A 21,143-nucleotide genomic window follows, 5' to 3' on the forward strand; every position below is an offset into this window, starting at 1 on the left:
TTTTTTTTTACACGTTTTTCTAAGTATATGTTATCTAACTATGTCAACTAAGATCAATGAAAGAAATCAATGAAGAAAGAGTGACACGTTTACTCATAAGAGCATGGACTAACTTAACATAACATGAACCATTGCCGTTACTTTTAAAATACATACGCTTTCTTTTAAGTATCATCAGCTTTACTTCAAATTGATCTCTGCTACACTGTGACCTACACTGTTCTTTACTTTAAATCCAACGCAGCAGAGCAGTGCTCTCATGCAACCTTTACATGACACAGTTGGTTTGCCTTAGTTTGTTTTGCAGCACGTTTCATAATATGAAAAAACATGTGAAATGTACAAAACCAAGGTCTGATTTAAAAACTTGTAGGACGACACACAGCCTGGACTTCTTCTTCCACATGAAGGCCAAAGATCATCAGACATTCTGACCAGTGAAGACAAATCATATGTCAAATCATATGTAGTTCAAGGTTCAAGGTTCTTTATTTGTCACATGCATAGTTATACAAGTATAACACACAGTGAAATGTATCCTGACATGCTCCTCGACATGTGCAAAAACAGGGGGTGTAGAGGAATAACATTATAAATATATATAGTATATACATTGGGTGAATGTGCAGTAGAAGCCTGTACATGTGTGTGTGTGTGTGTGTGCGTGCGTGTGTGTGCACTTATTGTCTTGCACTGAATTCATAGTTAAAACATTGTATCTCTGAGACACAATAGTCTGGTTCTTCTGATCTCAGACAACAAAATGGCAAAATACAACTTTGTAAACTTGATCCTGTGTTACTCACTGCCCTCATCTCTGATTATTAATAGTTCAAATGGCTGCATTTATGTTATTCATGATCAACTGTTAATTATTATTATCCCTGTCAACATATGAAACTACAGTATGTGCAGCAGAGCAGAATTTTGGACCATTTTAACATAACACAATATGTTTACACAAAGCAAAAAATGAAAGCATATGGATTTCTGCGGACAAGAATCAAGTCAGTTATTGCATAAATGTAATTTGGATTGCCATGTTGTCAAGAGTGAATATTATGTCTATGCAAAACTAAATTATGTGCTACAACAACTGAGTAAAATTTTAGATTTAATAATTAAATATATAATTGGTACCCTACAGTCATATAAATGTGTAGATAATCATTCTGTACATACGATAATTTTTAATCCCACAACTGTTTATAACTTACATAGTTCACATTCTGTATAACTGTATATCTCAGATTTCTGTATAGTTTTTATTTCATATTTATACCCTGTTCATAGCCTGTACATAGCTTGTACTCACTACAGCCTGTACATACTTATAGTTATAGAATATTCATAACATACTTCACACTGTGTACATTATAACATACCATAATAGACCCATTTCTGTAATATACTTACACATCTCTATTATTGCTAATTTATATTGTAATATATCTATATCACGACTAAAGCACTTTCTGGATGGATGCAAACTGCATTTCGTTGCCCTGTACCTGTGACATGTGCAATGACAATAAAGTTGAATTCTATTCTATTCTATTCTATTCTAAATTATCTCCCTTCTGCAGAAATTCAGTTTCTTTCTGTGTCAGAGTCTTCTAGCATGATCAGTGACCTTGAACTTTAAGTTATATCAACAAACTGTTTACTATAACAAAGAGCAAGCACAGTATTTTAGCAGCCAAAGCAAACAGCTAAAACATAAACCATCTACTAGACATGATTCCAGTGGGTTATACTGGTGGTGAAACAGCTTGAACAGAGACCATTTTTTCTACTTAGAGAAAAATGTTCTGTTTGTCGTTTAGGGTTGTTATAATATAAGTAATTCTTTACAGTTTTAGTTACTTAATACCATTTGTCATCTGGTATAATGTTCTCTTTTAGATTAACTATTGATAATGTGGTGAAATCATTATTATTTTTAAGCAGGATGCCAATAAAGAAGTATCTAAAAGTAACATTTTAAATTCTTTGCTAAGTTGTAGTATTAGCTGTTAGTATGAACTGTATGAAGCCTCCCATAATCTTTAAATGATCTCCATAGTACTGAAAGTTACAAAGACACACCAAAGATTTAATCTGTTTTTGGTATGTGCTGTGGCGTGTCCAGCGGGGTGGCCTCAATCAGACTGGCCACCCCAGGTGCCACCCCGAAGCCAAAACAATAAAATCCAATGAAATATCAAATGTACGATTATGTCTTCACAGTGAAGCTCAGATATCCGAGTGTAAGTGAATGCAGCATCGGCTTCTGCGCTATGAGCATCATGTTAGCAAAGGTAGGAGAGCCAAGCACGAAAGACAGCGCCACAGAAAACAGTTTTTCGGCGAAAGATTAACAGTTTAACATAGCTGGACTGGCCATCGAGCATGGCGGAGCTTCCACGGCGGCTAGCAGGTGGATGAGGGAAGGGTAGGCAGGAGGAGGAGAGACCCGAGGCAGCCGCCAGTCCGAGTGTCAGGTGAACTGAACTTCAGGTAAGAAGTTATGACCTGCAGTCTATCTGGGTCAGATATAAACCAAGTTTTGGTGGAGTTTATTTTCGTTGTGCTGACTTTTTACAGTCAGTTACAATAACTCTTACTGCGTACTAGCTAGCATGACGGAGTTTCTATACAGCTGGGTGGGTGCTATGATGTAACCAGTGTTGGGTAAGTTACTTTAAATTAGTAACTTAGTTACATTACTAGTTACTTCTCTAAAAAAGTAACTCAGTTACTTCAAGTTACTCGTTACTTTCAAAGTAACGAGTTACTAGGAAAGTAACTTTGGTTTTACTCAGAATTCTCTTGTTAATGTGTTGCTTCCGTAACTGGATACCCAGCCAGACTGCCAGTCTTCTAGCTTGCTTACTTGCCACAAGTGCACTGTGCCACCTACCAACAGAAAGGAAAAATAATGTGCACATTTCCACGAGAGAAATCCCACGCCTGGACTATCGTTGACTGCCGCCATGATTCTAGCCTGCTTTTACATCCAACACAAAAACTGCAGTCGTGGTGCTTTTGATTGTACTCAGAACTTGGAAATTCTGCCTTCTGAATAGGAAGATGTAGGTAACACCAGACTGCAGATGAGCTGCATACAGAGCTGGACTGGGACAAAAAATCGTCCCCGGCATTTTGACAAGAGACCGCCCACCATTATAGGAAAAATCATAAAGCCTTTGAATGAAAATAAACACTGTTGTGACAGTGATGTACACTGTTCTGATGGTATATATGTATCAATCTATCAATCGTTTGTTGTAAGACTCAGATAATTATTTTTTAAAAGCGAGACATTTTCAATGAGAATAATAAAGAAAAGTATTTCCTTGTGCCCCCTTTCCTGTTAATGCCCTACCTGGCCCCTGGCAACACTTTGCTAGATCCGCCCCTGCACAGTTACCAGCTGTCAGCTATGTAGAAAAGGATCCTGGTGTTATTTGTCTCTCAGAAACAGTTCATAACGTCCCTTCAACTCATCCATGTCACCTAAAAAGGTAAACCTGTTTCTCCATCATCTGTTCAGCTCTGATGATTCAGTAAGGACATCTCCTGATTTCATCTGCATGTTTCCCTCTCACCAGATATCCAAACCAATATCATGACCAGCAGCTTTACAGCTGTGGCTCCAGCAAACATCAGCTGATACTAGAAATTAATATTAAATAAATTCTAACAACAGCTGATCAAGCTTAAACGTGCTGCTGTTGTTTAACGCGACATCCGCTGGTTTCCTCTTTCTGGCGCAAAGTGGGCGATAAATAAACAAGAGAGAAAGCCGATCAGCTGATCATTGATCAGTTTCATGATTGAAGTAGAAACGGGAGAGAATGAGAGAAGAAGAGGCAGCTGTGCAGCTTCAGCTTTGTGTCTTTTCATTGTAGCTGAAGTCCGGGACAAACTGTGTTCCTTTTCACCTCAGTATGAAAGCGCGTAATATTTTCTCTGAATACGAGACGATTCTGTTTTTAGGGGACGGTTGGAAACTCTAATAATTAACCGTATGAACAAAATAAAGTTCAACATCAGTAACATAGCACCCACACAGCTGTATAGAAACTCCGTCATGCTAGCTAACACGCAGTACGAAAATGTCAGCATACCGAAAATAAACTCCACCTAAACTTGGTTTATATCTGACTCCGATAGACTGCAGGTCATAACTTCTTACCTGAAGTTCAGTTCACCTGACACGCGGACCGGCGGCCGCTTGGTCTCTCCTCTTGCCTCCTTTTCCTTCATCCACCTGCTGGCCTCCACCACTTGCTAATGTTATTGAATCTGTGGAAGCTCCGTGATATCCACCACCACAAGTAACGAGTAACGAGCCTATCTAAATCCCAGTAACGAGTAACGCGTTCCTGGTTTTGGCATAATAACTAGTTACCGTGCTCGTTACCACAATAATAACGTAGTTACTGTAACGCGTTACTTAATAACGCGTTAGTCCCAACACTGGATGTAACTGATGTTGAACTTTATTTTATTCGTAAGGTTAGTTTGTAGAGTTGCCAACGGCTCCTTAAAAAATGGAATGGTCCCTCATTCAGAGAAAATATTACAGGTTTTGTCTTGAGCTGAGAAGAGACGCAGTTTGTCCCGTACTTGAATGAAAAAGACACAAAGCTGGAGTTATTCTGTCTTTGCTGCACAGCTGCCTCTTCTTCTCTCATTCTCTCCCCCTCTCTCTCCTGTTGCTACTTCAATCATGAAACTGATCAATGATCAGCTGATCAGCTTTTCTCTCTTGTTTATTTATCGCCCACTTTGTGCCAGAAAGAGGAAACCAGCAGATGTCGCGCTAAACAACAGCAGCACGTTTAAGCTTGATCAGCTGTTGTTAGAATTTATTTAATATTAATTTCTAGTATCAGCTGATGTTTGCTGGAGCCACAGCTGTAAAAGCTGCATAGAAAGTATTTACTTGCTTTCATGTTTCATTCAAATGTTAGTCTTTTCATTTGTTTCCCCACTTTTTTCCTGTTTCAAAATCAAACACCAATTTGTGAGAAGATTATCTGCCTATTAAAAAAAGAAGATAAAGTTTTGCATTGGCATTGGCTAATTTGCCAATTGTATGTTAAAAATGTTTGTATTTTAATATTCAAAAATGTTTGTGCCCAAACATATGTGCACTATATGTCAGTAAAAATACTATGCAAATATTGCTGTCCTTGAATGCTGAGTAAACACTGACAAAGCACTGATTGTATCTCTTGTACTTCATCAGCGTAGTATCTAAAAACTTTGCACCGTAGTGGTTAAAACCTCATTCTAATAAGAGTCAAAAGCAAACTCAGTTATTAGGTTTACAAGGTTATTGAATGATGGTTAACTGTTGGTAGAATTTTTTTTAACATTATCTGCCAATTACATCTGCCACCCTTCTCCAAATCCGTGCCCCTACCTGGCCCCCCCAACAAAAATTTTCTAGACACGCCACTGGGTATGTGTCCACCAGGTGTGGGGGAATGCCAGTTCTCAAAGGTCACTGTCCTGCACATTTTAGATGTGTCTTTGATCCAACACAGTTGATTTAAATGGCTAAATTAGCTCCTCAACATGTCTTGAAATTCTCCAGAGACCTGGTAATGAACTAATCATTTGATTCAGGTGTGTTGACCCAGGGTGAGATCTAAAACCTGCAGGACACTGGCCCTTGAGGCCTGGAATTCTCTGCCTCTGGTGTAGACACTACACTGATTCATCCTTTGAATTAGGTACTTTTTTATGGTTATAATGGCAAATGGACAAAATATAACTTAAAAAAAAAAAAAATACAACCTTTTAAGGGACTGAAAAAGTCTCTAACGTCGCTCTGCTTTTTTAAAAAAAAAAAAAAAAAGATACATCATCTATCAATAATCAGCCTGTGGTCTGTAGCACAAACATTCCCTCCAATTTAAAAAAAAAAAAAAAAAAAAAAACCCCAAAAAGCCAAAACAAAACCATCTGGGAAACACTGCAACAACTAAAACTTGGATAAGCAGCATTTATATATTTTTTTTAATATTTCCTTTACAGCTTGTCTTAATGTCTTTTGTCTTATATACATCTGCCTTCCCTTGGACTGTTCTGATTGGCTGTTGTTTAGGGAGGATGTTTGGTTGTGATGAAAGCTTATAAAAGAGGAAAAGAGAAATGGAATTTTAACAGACTACAGCCCCACTTCATTTCCCCAACACCACATCAAAGAAAGGTAAGCCAACTTTTCTGTCTCTTATTCTGTTGCTCTACATATTCATTTAATGTTGTTTATGATTCGTCTGTGTGTGTGTGTGAATGTGAAATTTTTTTTTTATTTTCTAAATGTGCCTCTTCATTAGGAACACTTGGAAGTGCTGTCCTACTTTACAGGAATAATAAAAAGCAAATATGGAAAAGGAAAAATGACTGACTCAGTTATTACAAAAGTTCAGTTTTCATCAGCCCTGCTTGTTTGTCTCAATGTACAAATAATAATGATAATATCAGATGTCTATTGTAAAAGAATAACACAGACTAGTACTGCTATTCATCATCCCAGCTAAATTGATTTTAAACACATTACTCGGTCAATGTTGTTTTCTTTCTTTCACTGTAGACAAAATGAACATTGCTGTCTTGACTGCCATGGTCACTGTAGCCCTTGTCCATCTGGGCACTACGAACTCTTTACCTTGTCAAGACAGAAGCTCCCGAAGTCAATATGACGAATTTATCAAGAGACACATCCTTCAAGATGAATTTAACCGAAGTATGCCAAAAGAGTGGGAGAAGTGAGTTAAAAAATTAATAGTTCCCTCCTTGTAACGACCAAACGAATATAATATGCAGACAGCTAAAAAAAAAAATAACGTGATGATGATGATTATTATTATCTTTGTTGTCATCAAGAGGATAACTGATTTGCGATTTAACTAGGTCACGTGAAGATGTTTAATGAGTAATGTGTAATGTATCCTGATTACTGTGTAATGGAATACTGATTTTACAGATATTTGAAAAAGAAAGGCCTCTGGTGCAGAACTCCAGTGCAGTCCTTCATCGAGAGCAGAGATCGGGTGAATATCGATGGGATCTGCAGCCGAAATGGTCGACGCCTAATTAATGCCTTCCCAGATAACTTGTGCATCAGCAGTTCAAACATACTGGTACATGACATCCAGTTTCTAAATGGTTGTGAACTTAATGTGATATCACAGCAAAAGCCTGTGATTGTGGCCTGCAATAATGTTGAAAACCGCTGCCGCCCTGTGCATTTTGAGAAATACCAACAGCAAATGCCAAGCAATATGCCCTGCATGTAGCCACAGTTTTGCACTAGTTGATGTACTAATTAGTCAATTGGGCTTTTCAAGTATAATCTCAAGCTCAAAAGTCAAACAAATGAATAAATGTATCCTACAGAGCTTGCTGAATGGGGCAGCTCTGAGTAGCTGTCTTCCTGTTTATTAAATGTAACGGTGAGTTCCTGTTCAAATAATTTGAGTAAATGTTCAAAGTCATCATTGTCAGTCATTGTTGTCATTTTTAGAATGTTGGCTTTAGTCTTTGTCAATTTGGTTAAATATTTCAACACAATTAACATAAAGAGTGAATCTTACGCATGTTTTATTGTAATTGGGAAGTCTTCATTACTGTGATTCAGTCTTGTTCTCCACGTGCTGTGCTATAGCTACTCTGGCCTTTAACTGGAATCCATTTTTAAGCACATGTAAAACAATTATAAAACAGTTGTCAGCATTTTCTTGTCTTTCAGCTGTTAATACCATTAAATATAAAACCATCTGCAGTCTGAAGGTGTGATGAAGGTGCATACTTATCTGTAATTATTTTATTAGGTGGTTATGAAGGCCCGGTGTCATTTTTGTGTACTACTGTTAGTATGTGAATGTACAGGGTGTTTGCATATCCTGAAATAAACATATGACACAATTATACTTGTGTCTGTTTGTGCAGTGTGTAGATTTGAGGTTGTGAACTAAGGTGGCAATCAAAGCTAGTACTTTCAGGTGTGGTGGTTGGCAGTCTTCTGTTTCTGACAATTCCACCAGAGTTAACTCAACCCAACTCATACCATGTTTGGAAAAGCCCAAAGGTGGTGGTGGTGGGGGGGGGGTTGCACAGCATGTGTGTAAGACCCAGTGACTATGAGTTATGAGTTTTGCATACATCGGCCTAACTTTGGTGGTCTTGCTGCAGCTGCAGGAAAACTGCATTTTCCTCTGTGTTACATGCACAAGTAAATTATAAATGATACTTTTCCATTTATCTCTCTTTCTTTAATCTTTCAGTTTCACCTTCAAGGCACCAAACTTGTTTAGGACATGTCACACGTTAGGACAGCATGCCAGACTGCTTAATAATTATGAACATCCTGTTAGTCTTTACTATACAGGAATATGCAAAGTCTCAATCAGACCTTCATTTCTTCATGTTTTGATAGGAAAAGGGGAATTTATGAAGCGTGCAAAAATAAATGGAAAATAAAGGAATAAGTAGAATTACAGAACACAGAATACAATTCTTACTATTCATGTGTGCCTTTCCAGGCACCTACCCACATCAAGATAGCTCTACCAAAAACTTGAAACAGTTTAGTCCTGTTGTTTGTGCAGTTCTGGACCTGCCTGACCTCCTTGAAGCACTCTGTGTAACAGTATTTTTACATTTAGAGGCTATGAAAAGTGAAGGTTAAAAGTATACCCTCTCATACCTGATGAGCATTAGCTCAAAGACTTGTTTTGTATCCAGTGGTGTGACTGGCGACCTCTGCAGACTGTATTGATTGATGCAATCAAGAGACTCCTATTCTTAAGAGAGACTTGTCTTGTTTCTGACAACATACCAGATGGCTCACAGACTGGTCTTGTTTTTTCCATGTATTGGTCACAAATTGTCAGACTCTGACTGCCAAAAACCAATGGACTGAGAGACACAACAATCTATTTCTTCCAATCTCTGTCTTTCAGACTCAACTCAAGCCACAGAATAAAGAAATAAGCCTTAAAATGGCAAAATTCATCTTTGTAGCTGATTTTGTATCACTCTCTCCCCTCACTTCTTATTATAAATAATTCCCGTAGCTGCTTTTCTGTTGTTCATGATAGCCTAGTTGTTATTAATATCTCCTTGCACCTTATGTAAGTATTGCTTGTGCAAAATTGCAGACTTTTAGACCATTTCAACATAAGCGATTACATAAAGCAGGAAATGTAAACATAGATGTGCAGTAATCATGACACTGAATTATTAAATAACTGAATAAAATGAAATTTGGTTTGCGATTATGTTGGCAGGTGTAAATATTATGTCTTTGTAAATCTCAATTCTGTGTTACAACAAAGAGATATTGCTATTTAATGTAAAACTTTAAAATATATCTGCAACCGTAAATTGTCATGGTCCTCCGATCCTCACTGGTCGATCTGCCATTGTGTTTTGGTTTTGATCCTGTTGTTCTTCTCTTCTCCCTCTCCATGCAGTTGTGCATGTGTGTGCGTGAGTGGCTGAGCTTCAGTCCATGCTGGATCACGGAGGTGAATGATTTCCTGCCCTTCATTGTGGAGAGAAGGGCAGGAAACTCTTGTTTTGTTTTGCCAGGAGATCAAACGGGAGAGTGTGGAGCACCACTTGTAAATATTCTGAAGGAGTTTTGAGCACCACAGATCGAGGGAGGAAATCACATCACAGGAGTCGGGAAATCATCACAGAGAAGATCACGTTTATTAGAACTGTTTTGCACTTTGCACAAGTTTTTTTCCTTTTCACTGTAAATAAATGCACTGTTGCTTCTCAGGAAGTCCTGCATTTGGGGCCTGTTATTGCCTCAAACTTGACATAAAAACATAAAAATGATCTTCTTTCTGCAGCTCTTCAGTTTCTATCTGTGTCAGTCCAACTTTTATCATTTTCACTGACCCTGAACTTTAGGTCCTGTCAACAAACTGTTTATCAGCAGAAAGAGCAAACATAGAATTTTAGTAGCCAACACAAACAGCTTAAATGTAAACAGTGTATTCGATATGTCTTATCCAGAGGATTATATTGGTTTTGTATATTGAACAATTATACACAGAGGGCAGAATTTTTCCTACTTATAGAAATGTGATAATCAATGACATCCAAAGAGGTTTTAGCAAAAAACCACGGTTTGCCTTCAAATATTTCAAATTAGTCTTAAACTTTCACATTAGCAAAACCCAGTCAAATACACATTTGAAAACAGCATTTGTAAATTACTGGGTGTGTGTTGGTCACTCACATGTGAGAAACGATGAAAAACTGTATATTTGCTTTATATCATTATATCACATTTTAGTCTTTTTTATAATCTTTAGTTTAGTTTTTGTTGTTTAGGATTAGTACTTCCCTGAGACAACTGGGGAAGTACAGTCTTCCACAGGAGCTGCTGATCCAGTTCTACACTGCGGTCACTGAGTCTGTCCTGTGCTCCTCCATCACAGTCTGGTATGGTGCAGCCACTAAACAGGACAGGAGCAGACTGCAGCGGACTGTACGGGCAGCAGAAAGGATCATCGGCGTCCCACTGTCCTCCATCCAGGATCTGTACCTCTCAAGAACCAGGAAATGCGCAGGGAAAATCATCACAGACCCCTCACACCCTGGACACAGATTTTTTGACCTGCTGCCCTCTGGCAGACGGTACAGAAGCCTGCAGACCAGGACCACCCGACACAGGAACAGTTTCTTTCCCCTCGCCATCTCCCTTCTAAACAGTTGAACTGTCACACTGCTCCCACTGCCAGACTGCAAACTGCACCTTATGTACATTCTGTAGTATTCATTCCACCTCATTTCATTTCTGTATTTTATGTATATAAGATTTAGGTTATATACACCTAAATCCTAGGTTATTTAAGGTTGGTTTATACACCTTTGTGTATGTATGTGTGCATGTGTACATATACATATATATATATATATGTATGTATAGAGAGAGAGAGAGTGAGAAAGAGAGATGTGTGTGTGTGTGTGTGTGTGTGTGTGTGTGTGTGTACATTGTGTTGTTTACATATTGTTGTGATTTACATTGCTGTGCTTGAGAGTCACCATCTACCGGAACCAAATTCCTTATATGTGTTTGCACATATACGTGGCCAATAAACGTGATTCTGATTCTGATTCTGTTTGTTTTTGTGATTCTTTGTCATATGTAAAGAACTGCCTCTGTGTTGGAAATGTGCTCTCTCAAGTCTAAGACCTTGCACGATCCCTTATGCTTGAAGATAAGTTTGAAAAATGTGAGACCACAACCATAGCAAGATACCAAAGATGTTAATCAGCAGAATATTTTTATGCAATACAATAAAGACCTGCAATAAATGCAATATGTATATTAATAGTTTCATGACAGGAAAGGAGGCTGACTGCAGTCCATCGATCACATTACAAGTAAATGACTTGATTAGATAGACATAGATTCGTTACATAATTGATCTTTCAGGATTAATAAATTTGAAAATTTAAGTTATGTTTATGTCAGGTAATGATATGTCACTGTTTGGGATTAGAATCTAAAAGAGGTGCCTACCACTTTAAGTATGTAAGTGCAATGGCAGCATGAAAAGCTGTGTGGTTTAGAAAGAAGCGGGGCATGGACAGAGAGGTTAGGATTCTCATGGTTTTCTGACCGTGTACACAGGTAGTCCTGGATAAATTTTTTGGAACTTTCATGCTTATTCAGGAAAAAGTTCATTGTTTCGTCTTCAGTTTGTAATAAATAAACAATCTTCAAGTCATACTTCAACTGGAAGAATTTCTTTTGGAAACCAGGAACATGCGTCAGCCATAGACTCCGTTTTTGAACTTGGTTTATTGGAAATGCAGTTGCTGTGCCTACTACCTGTCTGCACAATCAAACAGAAAATGACAAATTTGAATTTTACATTTCACTACTTCATGAAAAATATTCACTCTTAGTGGGAAGCAGGGGCTGTACTTTTCATTTTTGTATGTTTGTGATGTGTAGACATAACACTAGTTTGTCCATTTATGAGGTACCTTTTTTATTTCCTAAATGATTCAAAGTGAGTGTTACTGTTTCAGACTTTGTAATAATGTTGATGTTGATTGTTGTTATTCATGATTTTGGTTTTCTTTAGTTCTCAGTGATCTTTGTTCTCCCTCCCTTAGTGTTCTTCTCAGCCTCTGTTTAGCCTCTGTTCCCATGTCTGCTCTATGCTTTTCCTGTGTCCCACATTTCATGTCACCCTTGTCGCTATGTTCCCTATGTCTCCCTAGTCCTTGTCCTGTGTGCAGTGTATCTAGTCTTGCTTCCCTCGTTAGGTCTGATTTGTCCCAGCTGTGTTCCTACCTGTTCCCCATCCTCTCGTTGTCCTGCTTGTGTATTTAAGCCCTGTGTTTTTGTCTGTCCATTATTGCACTGTACCCTCACCGTGCTGTGTTTACTCCCTTTACGGTCCTGGCTTAGTTCTAGTTCTCAGTTCCTGGTTTGCTTTCCCAGTTTGTGTTGTTTTATTTTGTAGTTTCCAGTTTAGTCTGTTTCCATGTTCAAGGTTTTGGTTTGTTTTTAAGAGTTTATTTTCTATAGAAAGTCTTCCCAGCAATAAAAGCTGCCGCTTTAAGTTCTCATTACATGTATGAGTCCTGCGTTTGGGTCCTGTTGACCTTGACAAAGTGGCTTAAACAAACAAACAAACAAACAAACAAACAAACAAACAAACAAACAAACAAACAAACAAACAAACAAAAACACATTCTTCTGAATATGGTCAGGTACAAAGATTGGACTGAAAATGAGTGAAAAAATAGCCAATATCCAGTATCCAAAGTTCTGGATTTTTTTGAACTATTGTTTAAGACCACTGTTAAAAATACAAGACAGGAAGCAAAATAAAGAAACAAAGAAATAAGGGATGTCTCAAGACTTTTACACCGTACAGCAAATCCAAGAATTGGTAGTGGTATTTCTGAGATCTCTTTATCACGCTGTCAGACTAGGAAACCTGAAAATAAATTATAACAAATATACTACACATTTAGAGGAAGTGTGACTTCTCAGCTAAAGATACTCATATTATATTTCATGTTTCTTCATAGCTGAAGTCTGTATTTGTGTAAGCCATTGTGATGCTACACTGCAGCCAGCTCTGAGGCTCATCAGAAACTATGTTTGTCATTGAATTGAAATCAATTAAAACTCTTGTGGCATTTCTACACAGTACACAGAAACTACCAGAAGAGGTCAGTATCACATTTGGACCTGCTAACCAAACACAGACGAAACACACAGAGGGAGTGTGACTTATTCCCTAAAGATACCATCTCATATCTCTACACAGCACACGTGCTTTGATACCAACATCAAGCACAGCTGCTGCTCTGTCTTTTTTCACCCACACTGTGACAAAGACAGTGATTATCATACTTACTGAGTCTTCTCACAATCTTCATTTATACAAATAACATTTACAGTATTGGTTGCTAATCACAGAGCTGAAATGATTGAATGACTTTGCATGTTTTGACATGTGAAAAAGGCTTTCATTGTTTTAGTGCATTTTACATAGGTGAGTCTATGAAAAATGCTTTAACTTCATCCTGTTATTGTTATCTTGCATGTATGTTTGCGGTTTCTCACATTTGAGTGACCAAAAAACCACTGAAGGTTGTTTGGCTTTCGGATGCCCAAACACGTGAGTTTGCAGCCATGCGCACGTACACTTTGTCCCCTTGCTGCAGCTCCAGGAACACCGCGTTGCCTCCATTATCAGTTGCGTCGCTGTGTGTCACGTGATCATTTGTCATCACAATCACTTCACTGTTTTTATGGAGAAACAGATATTGTGTATGACTTCCTCCAGCATGATAGAAGAGGGTAAAGTAATAAACACCTGGAATGGGTGCTGTAAAGACACCTGAAGAGTAGAAGAGCAGTGGTCACATTAAAAATAATCTGAAAACTCAAACTGGAGATCATTTGTGCAGTATTTTATTTCCTTTTTATTGTCCTTCAACCAAATATATATGTCACAACTGTCTGCTTTTTAAACTGCTTTGTAAAATTTAATAAACTGATTACATGTGTTATTTTTGCTTTGTGTAAAAAAAAAGAAGAAGAAAGAAATGCTGCATAACGCTTACCTGTTACTGGACTGTAGGCATTGCCAATATTGGTAATTACTCCTTTGTAGACTAGGATTGTATCTGTGTTGAAAGGTCCAGTATGTCCACTGCCACTTAACGTTGCACTGAATATTATCTTGGTTGCTTCTGTGGAAAAGAAATCATAAAGATAATATAATACATTTGTGTAAAGTAAATCTATGATTGTCTCCTCACAAAAACATGTATTTCATCTTAAGTCTCCTGCAGTTTTGTGAATAATGACTTGTCATAAAAAGACAGAGTATCTTAGTATTTCAGTATTTGATCTCTGAGTTTTTGCGTTATGGCATCAAACTCTTTTAGGGTGTTAGCACAACTATTTTCTGCCATACCATCACCCTGAGCCAAACTTAAGAAAAAAACAAAAAAACAAAACAAAAAAACAAGCACTGTAAGTAACACATGGCTGTTGGTCATTGTTATTAAAAGTTGCAATAGTTACAATATCATATCAATAATATCCTTCAACATACTTGTAATTTCATTAAACCTAACTAGTCCATTCACTGATACCTTCTAATCAGTCATACCTGTGAATTCTTGGTAGGGACTAATATCTCATTCTTCTATATAGTAACTGTGTGTCTGTTTTAAAGACCCTAAAGTGTCCACCTGTTCGATCTCCCAGTCCTATTATTAAATTGATTATATCTGATCTTTCTCAAAAAAACAACTTTTCTTGAAACCATTTTCAAAAGATTTCAGTTGCTCATGACAACCAACTCTCTTATGACAAGACACATCAGAAAGGCATGACTGGTCAAGACACAGAGCAGTGAAATTCATCTCACTTGATCTTAAAATCAGATCAGATTTTTAGAATTAAATTTCATTGTTCATTGGCAAGGTAGAAGTACAAAAAATGTGCTGCCAGCTGCAAAGAGAGCATCCTGTGTATATGCATAAAATCCAACTTAATTTCACTGGTGCATTTTGAAGTACATTTGTATAGTACTGGGTAAGCATAATGATAAATCTCAAACAGACAAGGAAAAAAAAAATCATTTTCTGATCATCAGAACTTAACTGTGCTGGAGAAAGTTTAGGATTCTTTAAAGTGGTTTAAACTTGCAGCTTTGGACCTCAGGAGAGTACCTTGAGAATGCAGTTATTCTGTGTCCCACTCTACATTTGCATTGCTGAGCTAGACTTTCAAATTTTATTACTTGGGCAGTAGTTTTCCAGGTTTTGTAAAGATCTTTCAGGGATTTTTTTTGGACTGCTTTTTCATTCATTGTCAGTCCAGTCGTTTCCCCTGTCCACCGCTGAAGTTGCAGTTCGAAACTGTACCTTTATTACTCTCTGGCAATAAACACATTTTCATGCAGCTTCTGTCTCTTCACATTATTCCTTGATGATTACGTAAGTTTCAGTCAAACTAAGGATTCAACCAAAGACAATTATGAAAAAAAAGGTGTTTAGTTTAATCAATACAATTGCCCTTGATGTACCTTTGTGTTGCAGTTCCAAAATCTGGTTTTCACTCTCCTTCAGCCTGTTTGCAGTGTGGTTCAGCTTTGTCTCACTGTCCTGTTTCAGCTGGGTTATAGTCTCCTTTAGGCTCATTTCAGTGTCCTTCAGCCTGGTTTCACTTTCCTTCAGCTTAGCTTCCATACAGTTAACTTTTTCCATTATGGCCCCAAAGTCTACCAGGAATTTGCACATGTCAGGATTGCATGACTTTGTTTCAGTAGCATTATTATGACTGTGGGCTAAACTCAAGCCACAGAACAGCACAATATAGCATATAATGTCAAAATCCATCTTTCAAGTTGATTCAGTGTCACACACCCTGCAGAGATCTGATTAATGTGATTGATCTACCTGCTTTTATGCTGTTTAACATTCACATGTTAACTATTAACAGACTAATAAACTTTTGTTTTTAAATCTTTTGTACGGCTGTTATCAGTCTGTACTAGTTAAACTCAACAGAAGCGTATTGAGGAAATAATAACACATTTACTAGGAAAACAATCTCAGTGTAGTGGCCATTGTCTAAGCTCAAACTCTAATATATAATGGATATATCTATGTTTATATCTATATCTATATGTATATATGTGTTTGAGCCTGAGACTACACACCTTTGGAGTGGGAGTCACGAGTTGGATTCCCACCCAGTATCCAGTAAGGGTCCTGGTAGTCCCCCCTGAAATGGCACGGCTACGTCTGCAGCCTGTCCGCAGCTTGGACCCAAGCATTTTACTACATGTTGCTCTTTGGGTATTATTTGTGTACAAATAAGTATAAATGCATATAATTATCACAGTACTACTAACATGGTACTCCTGTCTGAAGACGAGCAGAAACAACCAGCTCTGTCTGATTTTACCACGTGCTCTTCACACTGCCTTAGTGCTTAACCATTTGGATTAGAGGGGAAATTTGAATGGTTGCTGAAAGATGATATTATTCTATTTTTGTTATATTTTCAGCCAAAATTACAAAACACATGTCCATCAGGGGAGTATAAATGTTGACCGATAAATTGTTATTGGGTTTTTCAGAGACATACAAAAATCTAATTTCTGAAAAGCTTCAGTTTCACATATTTTGCATACATGCATACTGTTTCATACTCAGTGTATTAATATTTCTAATTGTTAATCTACTGTACTCTAAGCAAACACTGGCAGCATGACAGAAGAAGACAAAATAATAAAGAATTTTAGTACATGCTGTAAAGATACTTAGAAAATAAAATGCTGTTCATCACGTTTCATTGAAAGTAATGACTGAAACATCAAATAGTCTGTCAGCAATATCATTCAGTATATGGTTCCAGTTTATTACCTCATGTGTTTCTTTATTGACTTTCCTGGCTGGAAATGTGTTTATAGTTATTCATATTTCAGCTTCTCTTTTGTTGTTTTATAATCAGCTGTTAATCAATAGCATTTCTTAAAACTTTATTATCTGTTTGTGTCAAAGTATGCGTAATAAACAGTAAGTAATTACAGGGAAAGAACAGTTTGGAAATAACAAAGTGTATTTGCAAAGTAGATTTAGTTTAGACAGGTTTTTTTGGGTTAGGTTAACATTTAGGAACATTTTAAAATGCATTATATACGTGATAAAAAGGATTAAGACAAGAGAGAAATGTGTTACTATTGTTACAAAATGACACTTGACATCTTGACTCTAATATTACAGAGTTGTGTTGAACCATCCTTATATGCTTGATAACCCTGTATAAACAATCAGATGTGATATCAGGAAAGCATGACTGTGTTTCAGTAGCACTATGACCATCCTCAACCAAATTTTAAAAAAATATATTCAAAGTCACTTGCTCCCTAAAATTGCTAGTAATGATTTATCTGGTTACTTTTATGTTGTCTTTAACATAGTTCTGTATCTGTTATCATCTTGTATCAGTTGAGCTCAGTTGAAGAGCAATGAGGAAATAATACACCTCCTGCTATGATATTAGAAAATGATTACCCTGTATGACACTTATGCTTTACTTAATATAAGAAAATGTAGGTCAGGCGTAAGATTTCACACACATACTTCTGTTTACTTGCAGCTTTTTGTAGATTTACAGTCTGCATACTTTTTTTATTAATGCAATTTACACTACTCTGTTGCACAGTCTCAGTCTTACTTTTTGCTGTTCTTTAACTTAACCTCATGTTTATTTATTTATTTATTTACTTTCTGTCTATCTAGTTATAAAATATAAAATAACAGACAGAAGATTAAAACAGAAGAAAAGTTAAACTAAAGGTAAAAGAAAGAAACTAAAAGGCAGATACAATGAGCTCTCTCCTCACTGAAGGAGGGGAGAGAACCATGGTTCCATTTGCTTTCCCTGAGCTTATAAGCCAGTAATAATTAGCTTTATTCAGTTTCTCATATTGGAGTAACTAAATATCCACTGAAAGTCGTATGATAGTTTGATCCCCAAACTTGTGAGTTTGCACCCAGGCACACATACACTTGATCTCCTGTCTGCATCTGCAGGAATACTGCATTTCCTCCATTTTTAGATCCATGTTGTTCCGGCTGGTAATGATGGGTCATGGCAATCACATGATTGTTCTTGTACAGTTTCAGCATTCCGTTTCTTCCAGAATGATAAAAAATGGAAAAGTAGTAAATTCCTGCAACAGGTGCTATAAAGACTCCTGAGGAAAAAGCAGAATTCTGATCACAGTTTGTAAATTAAAAGTAGAAAGTTAACATTGCAAATCAACAGTATACTTCAGTACTATATCATTATTTATTACAAGTAATTAAGTCAGCATACAACAGTACTTGTCATTTACCTTTTCAGTTAAATTGAAAAGTATATGTATATGTAAAATAATACTCTCATTTTTTTCTAATTTATTTAGTTAACACAAACAATGTTGTGAGTCGTACCTGTGAATTCATTATACGCATCTCCAATATTTGTAATCACTCTTTTGAAGGCTAATGTAGTTTCTGTGTTGAAGGGTCCAATTGGTATATCTCCTCTTCCTCCTGCTGCACTGAATATTACCTTTGTTCTTTCTGGACAATTATGAACAAGATCATTAGTTCTGGTTTCAGTACCCCAAACCAAAATATGAGTGTATGTTTTACCTCTTGCAGACATAAGTTATGACTTCTTTGACAAGAGACAGCATTCTGTCTTTTGACATTTATCTTGGATGAGTAGTCTTTCATTGAAATTGATTATTTGTCCACAATTTTACCTTTGTATTGCAGCACCAAAATCTGTTTTTCACTGTCTTTCAGCCTGGTTACAGTGTCGTTCAGCCTGGTCTCACTCTCCTTCAGCCTAGTTTCACTGTCCTCCAGCCTGGTTGTAGTTTCCTTAAGCCTGATCTCACTGTCCTTAAGTCTGGCTTCCATAGATCTCACTTTTTCTGTCATGACTCCAAATTCTTTCACGAAATTATAAATGTCAGGATGGCACAACTGTGTTCCAGTAGCATTTTCACAATCACTCTGCGACAGACTCAAGCCACAGAACAGAAAAATAAACCATAAAGCGCTCATCGTCTAAGCTGAATCAGCATCACACTATCTTCAAACCTGTGATTAACATGGTTGATGCTCCTTTTATGCTGTTTAATCTGTTAATCATTAACATATCAATAAACTTGTTTTTAAATCTTTTGTGTATCTGTTTAACTGTACAAGTTGAGCTCAGATCAATAAGGAACTAGTACACTTACTGGCAAAACACTTTTAGTGTAGCTGTCACTGTGTATGCTCAAGGTTTAAAAATACATCTCACCAGGTCACCAAAACCACTCTGACAATAACACCTTCCATGGTTCAGACATTTTTTTCAGTTACAGTATATCACACAGAGGCTTGATTTCCAGACATTTCAAAACCTTGAACATAGTTTAAATAAATGGCAGATCAGAGTATCACTCTGCTTCCACATGCCTTGGCTTTAAGCCATATATAATCTTGCAGCCATCTCTTCTGCAAATGACAGAAGGTCACAATCCTGGTTTTGAAATGTGAAGTTAGAAAGTTTTGTGAACTGAATTATTCAGTATTAAGCATTCTTAGTTTTGATTATGATTTGAGTTTTGTTATGTTAGTTTGGTATTATTGTAATGCTTCTGCTGTTAGTACATCTTTAGTAGTTTTGTATTCTAGTTTCTGTTTAGAGTTGTGCGTTGAGTCTTTGTTTATTTCAAGCTTCTCCATTATTCTCTTGTATCTTGTTCAGTTGCCGTCTTTACGCAGCTGTTCTTTTTTGTATCCTGTCTTGTTTTGATGCTCATTTATTTTTTTCCCCTTTGTATTTAGTTTTATTCCTCTTGTCGTTTTAACTTGATTGTTTGTGGGTGCCACCTGTGTGTTTTCCCAGCTGTATCCACTTCCCCCCATTAGCCCTTAGGTTCAGTCATCCGTTGTCCTTGTTGTGACATCTGTTTGTCTCTGTGGAGACAAAGAACAGACTTCTTCAAAAAGTGATAAGAATCATGTATGAAGAAGTTGCTGTAGTCAGAAAGAAGCTTCAGTCCATCATTATCAAGTTCACCTTTTTTATTGTTTTTCTTATAAAACAGACTTAATGCCTTCGTTGCCACCAGTTACCTCCTTTACATTTCTGTCTGCCCCCTCATATATACCTGTCTAGAGTGCAGCATCGCTTCTTTCAGCTACATGTGCAGTAGTCAGAGGTCCTCGTGACAAACATATTGCTCTAAATGAGAGATCATTCCAAGAGATAAAGTCTAAACAGATATTTTTAATACCTATGAGAGAGTGTAAACATTGCCACCATTTATGTGTAGTTGTATTTCTGCTGAACGGTCAAAGTTCTCCATCAACACCAGTTGCTGCATTGAATACAACCTTATTTTCTTTCTGTTATTGTGCAACTTTATTATTTTATTATCAGATTATTGAGCCAAGCCTCACTCCCAACTCATTACCTCAGGACTCTTTGATGTCCCATTTTAAGGGCTTCAGTGTTCAATGTGCAGATGTAAGTTTGGGAGCTGTGGTATATAAACACAAACTGTGATCTTTTCCTAAGTGTGGCCAATTAAATTTGGATGATATACTTAAATGAAGTGATTAAAACTGATATTTTCAGGTGTGTTGAGAATATCGGTACTAATTAACTCACAAATAAACAGCTAGTAAACATTGCAAGTATTTATCATCACTGTTTTGTTGTTGTATTTGTGCAAAGGTCAAAGTTCTACACCAGTTCCTCCATCTAATCCTACCTTGTTTTTTTCTCAGATAAAGCATAAACTTGTCACTGTGCAATTTTATGATTGTGAATTTTAGCCTGACCTCACTCCCAACTCATTAACTCAGGACTGTCACGTTTTGAGGTTCTAGATAGCCTTTATCATTTGTATTTATGTTTCCTCAATCTAACCAATTAAATTTGGAGGGTAATTGTCACTGTCCTCCAGTATTATTTTCATTGTTTACTGTCATGGTGCCGAACTCTAACATAAATAAACAGTCACTAAAAGTATGGCTGAAGTAAGCCAATGTGGCCTTCAGTTGTTATCAGTTTG

At 37.0% G+C, this 21,143-nt stretch overlaps 2 protein-coding genes across 2 annotated transcripts; both read right to left on the bottom strand.

Annotated features, from left to right (window-relative positions):
* Positions 1–13,611: 13,611 nt before the first annotated feature.
* LOC116336456 (complement C1q subcomponent subunit C-like) lies at positions 13,612–15,906 on the bottom strand. Its single transcript, XM_031760340.2, has 4 exons — positions 15,725–15,906; positions 15,594–15,637; positions 14,119–14,247; positions 13,612–13,892 (listed from the first exon to the last, which is right to left on the bottom strand). The coding sequence occupies exons 1-4, from the start codon at positions 15,904–15,906 to the stop codon at positions 13,612–13,614; spliced, it is 636 nt and encodes a 211-aa protein (XP_031616200.2).
* Positions 15,907–18,000: 2,094 nt separating this feature from the next.
* LOC116334546 (complement C1q-like protein 4) lies at positions 18,001–19,416 on the bottom strand. Its single transcript, XM_031757976.2, has 5 exons — positions 19,379–19,416; positions 18,969–19,096; positions 18,831–18,866; positions 18,514–18,645; positions 18,001–18,275 (listed from the first exon to the last, which is right to left on the bottom strand). Exons 1-5 carry the CDS (start codon positions 19,414–19,416, stop codon positions 18,001–18,003), a joined length of 609 nt encoding a protein of 202 aa, XP_031613836.1.
* Between the last annotated feature and the right edge of the window lie 1,727 nt (positions 19,417–21,143).

This window comes from Oreochromis aureus, linkage group 3 (genome assembly GCF_013358895.1).
Source record: "Oreochromis aureus strain Israel breed Guangdong linkage group 3, ZZ_aureus, whole genome shotgun sequence".
Classification (NCBI taxonomy): domain Eukaryota; kingdom Metazoa; phylum Chordata; class Actinopteri; order Cichliformes; family Cichlidae; genus Oreochromis; species Oreochromis aureus.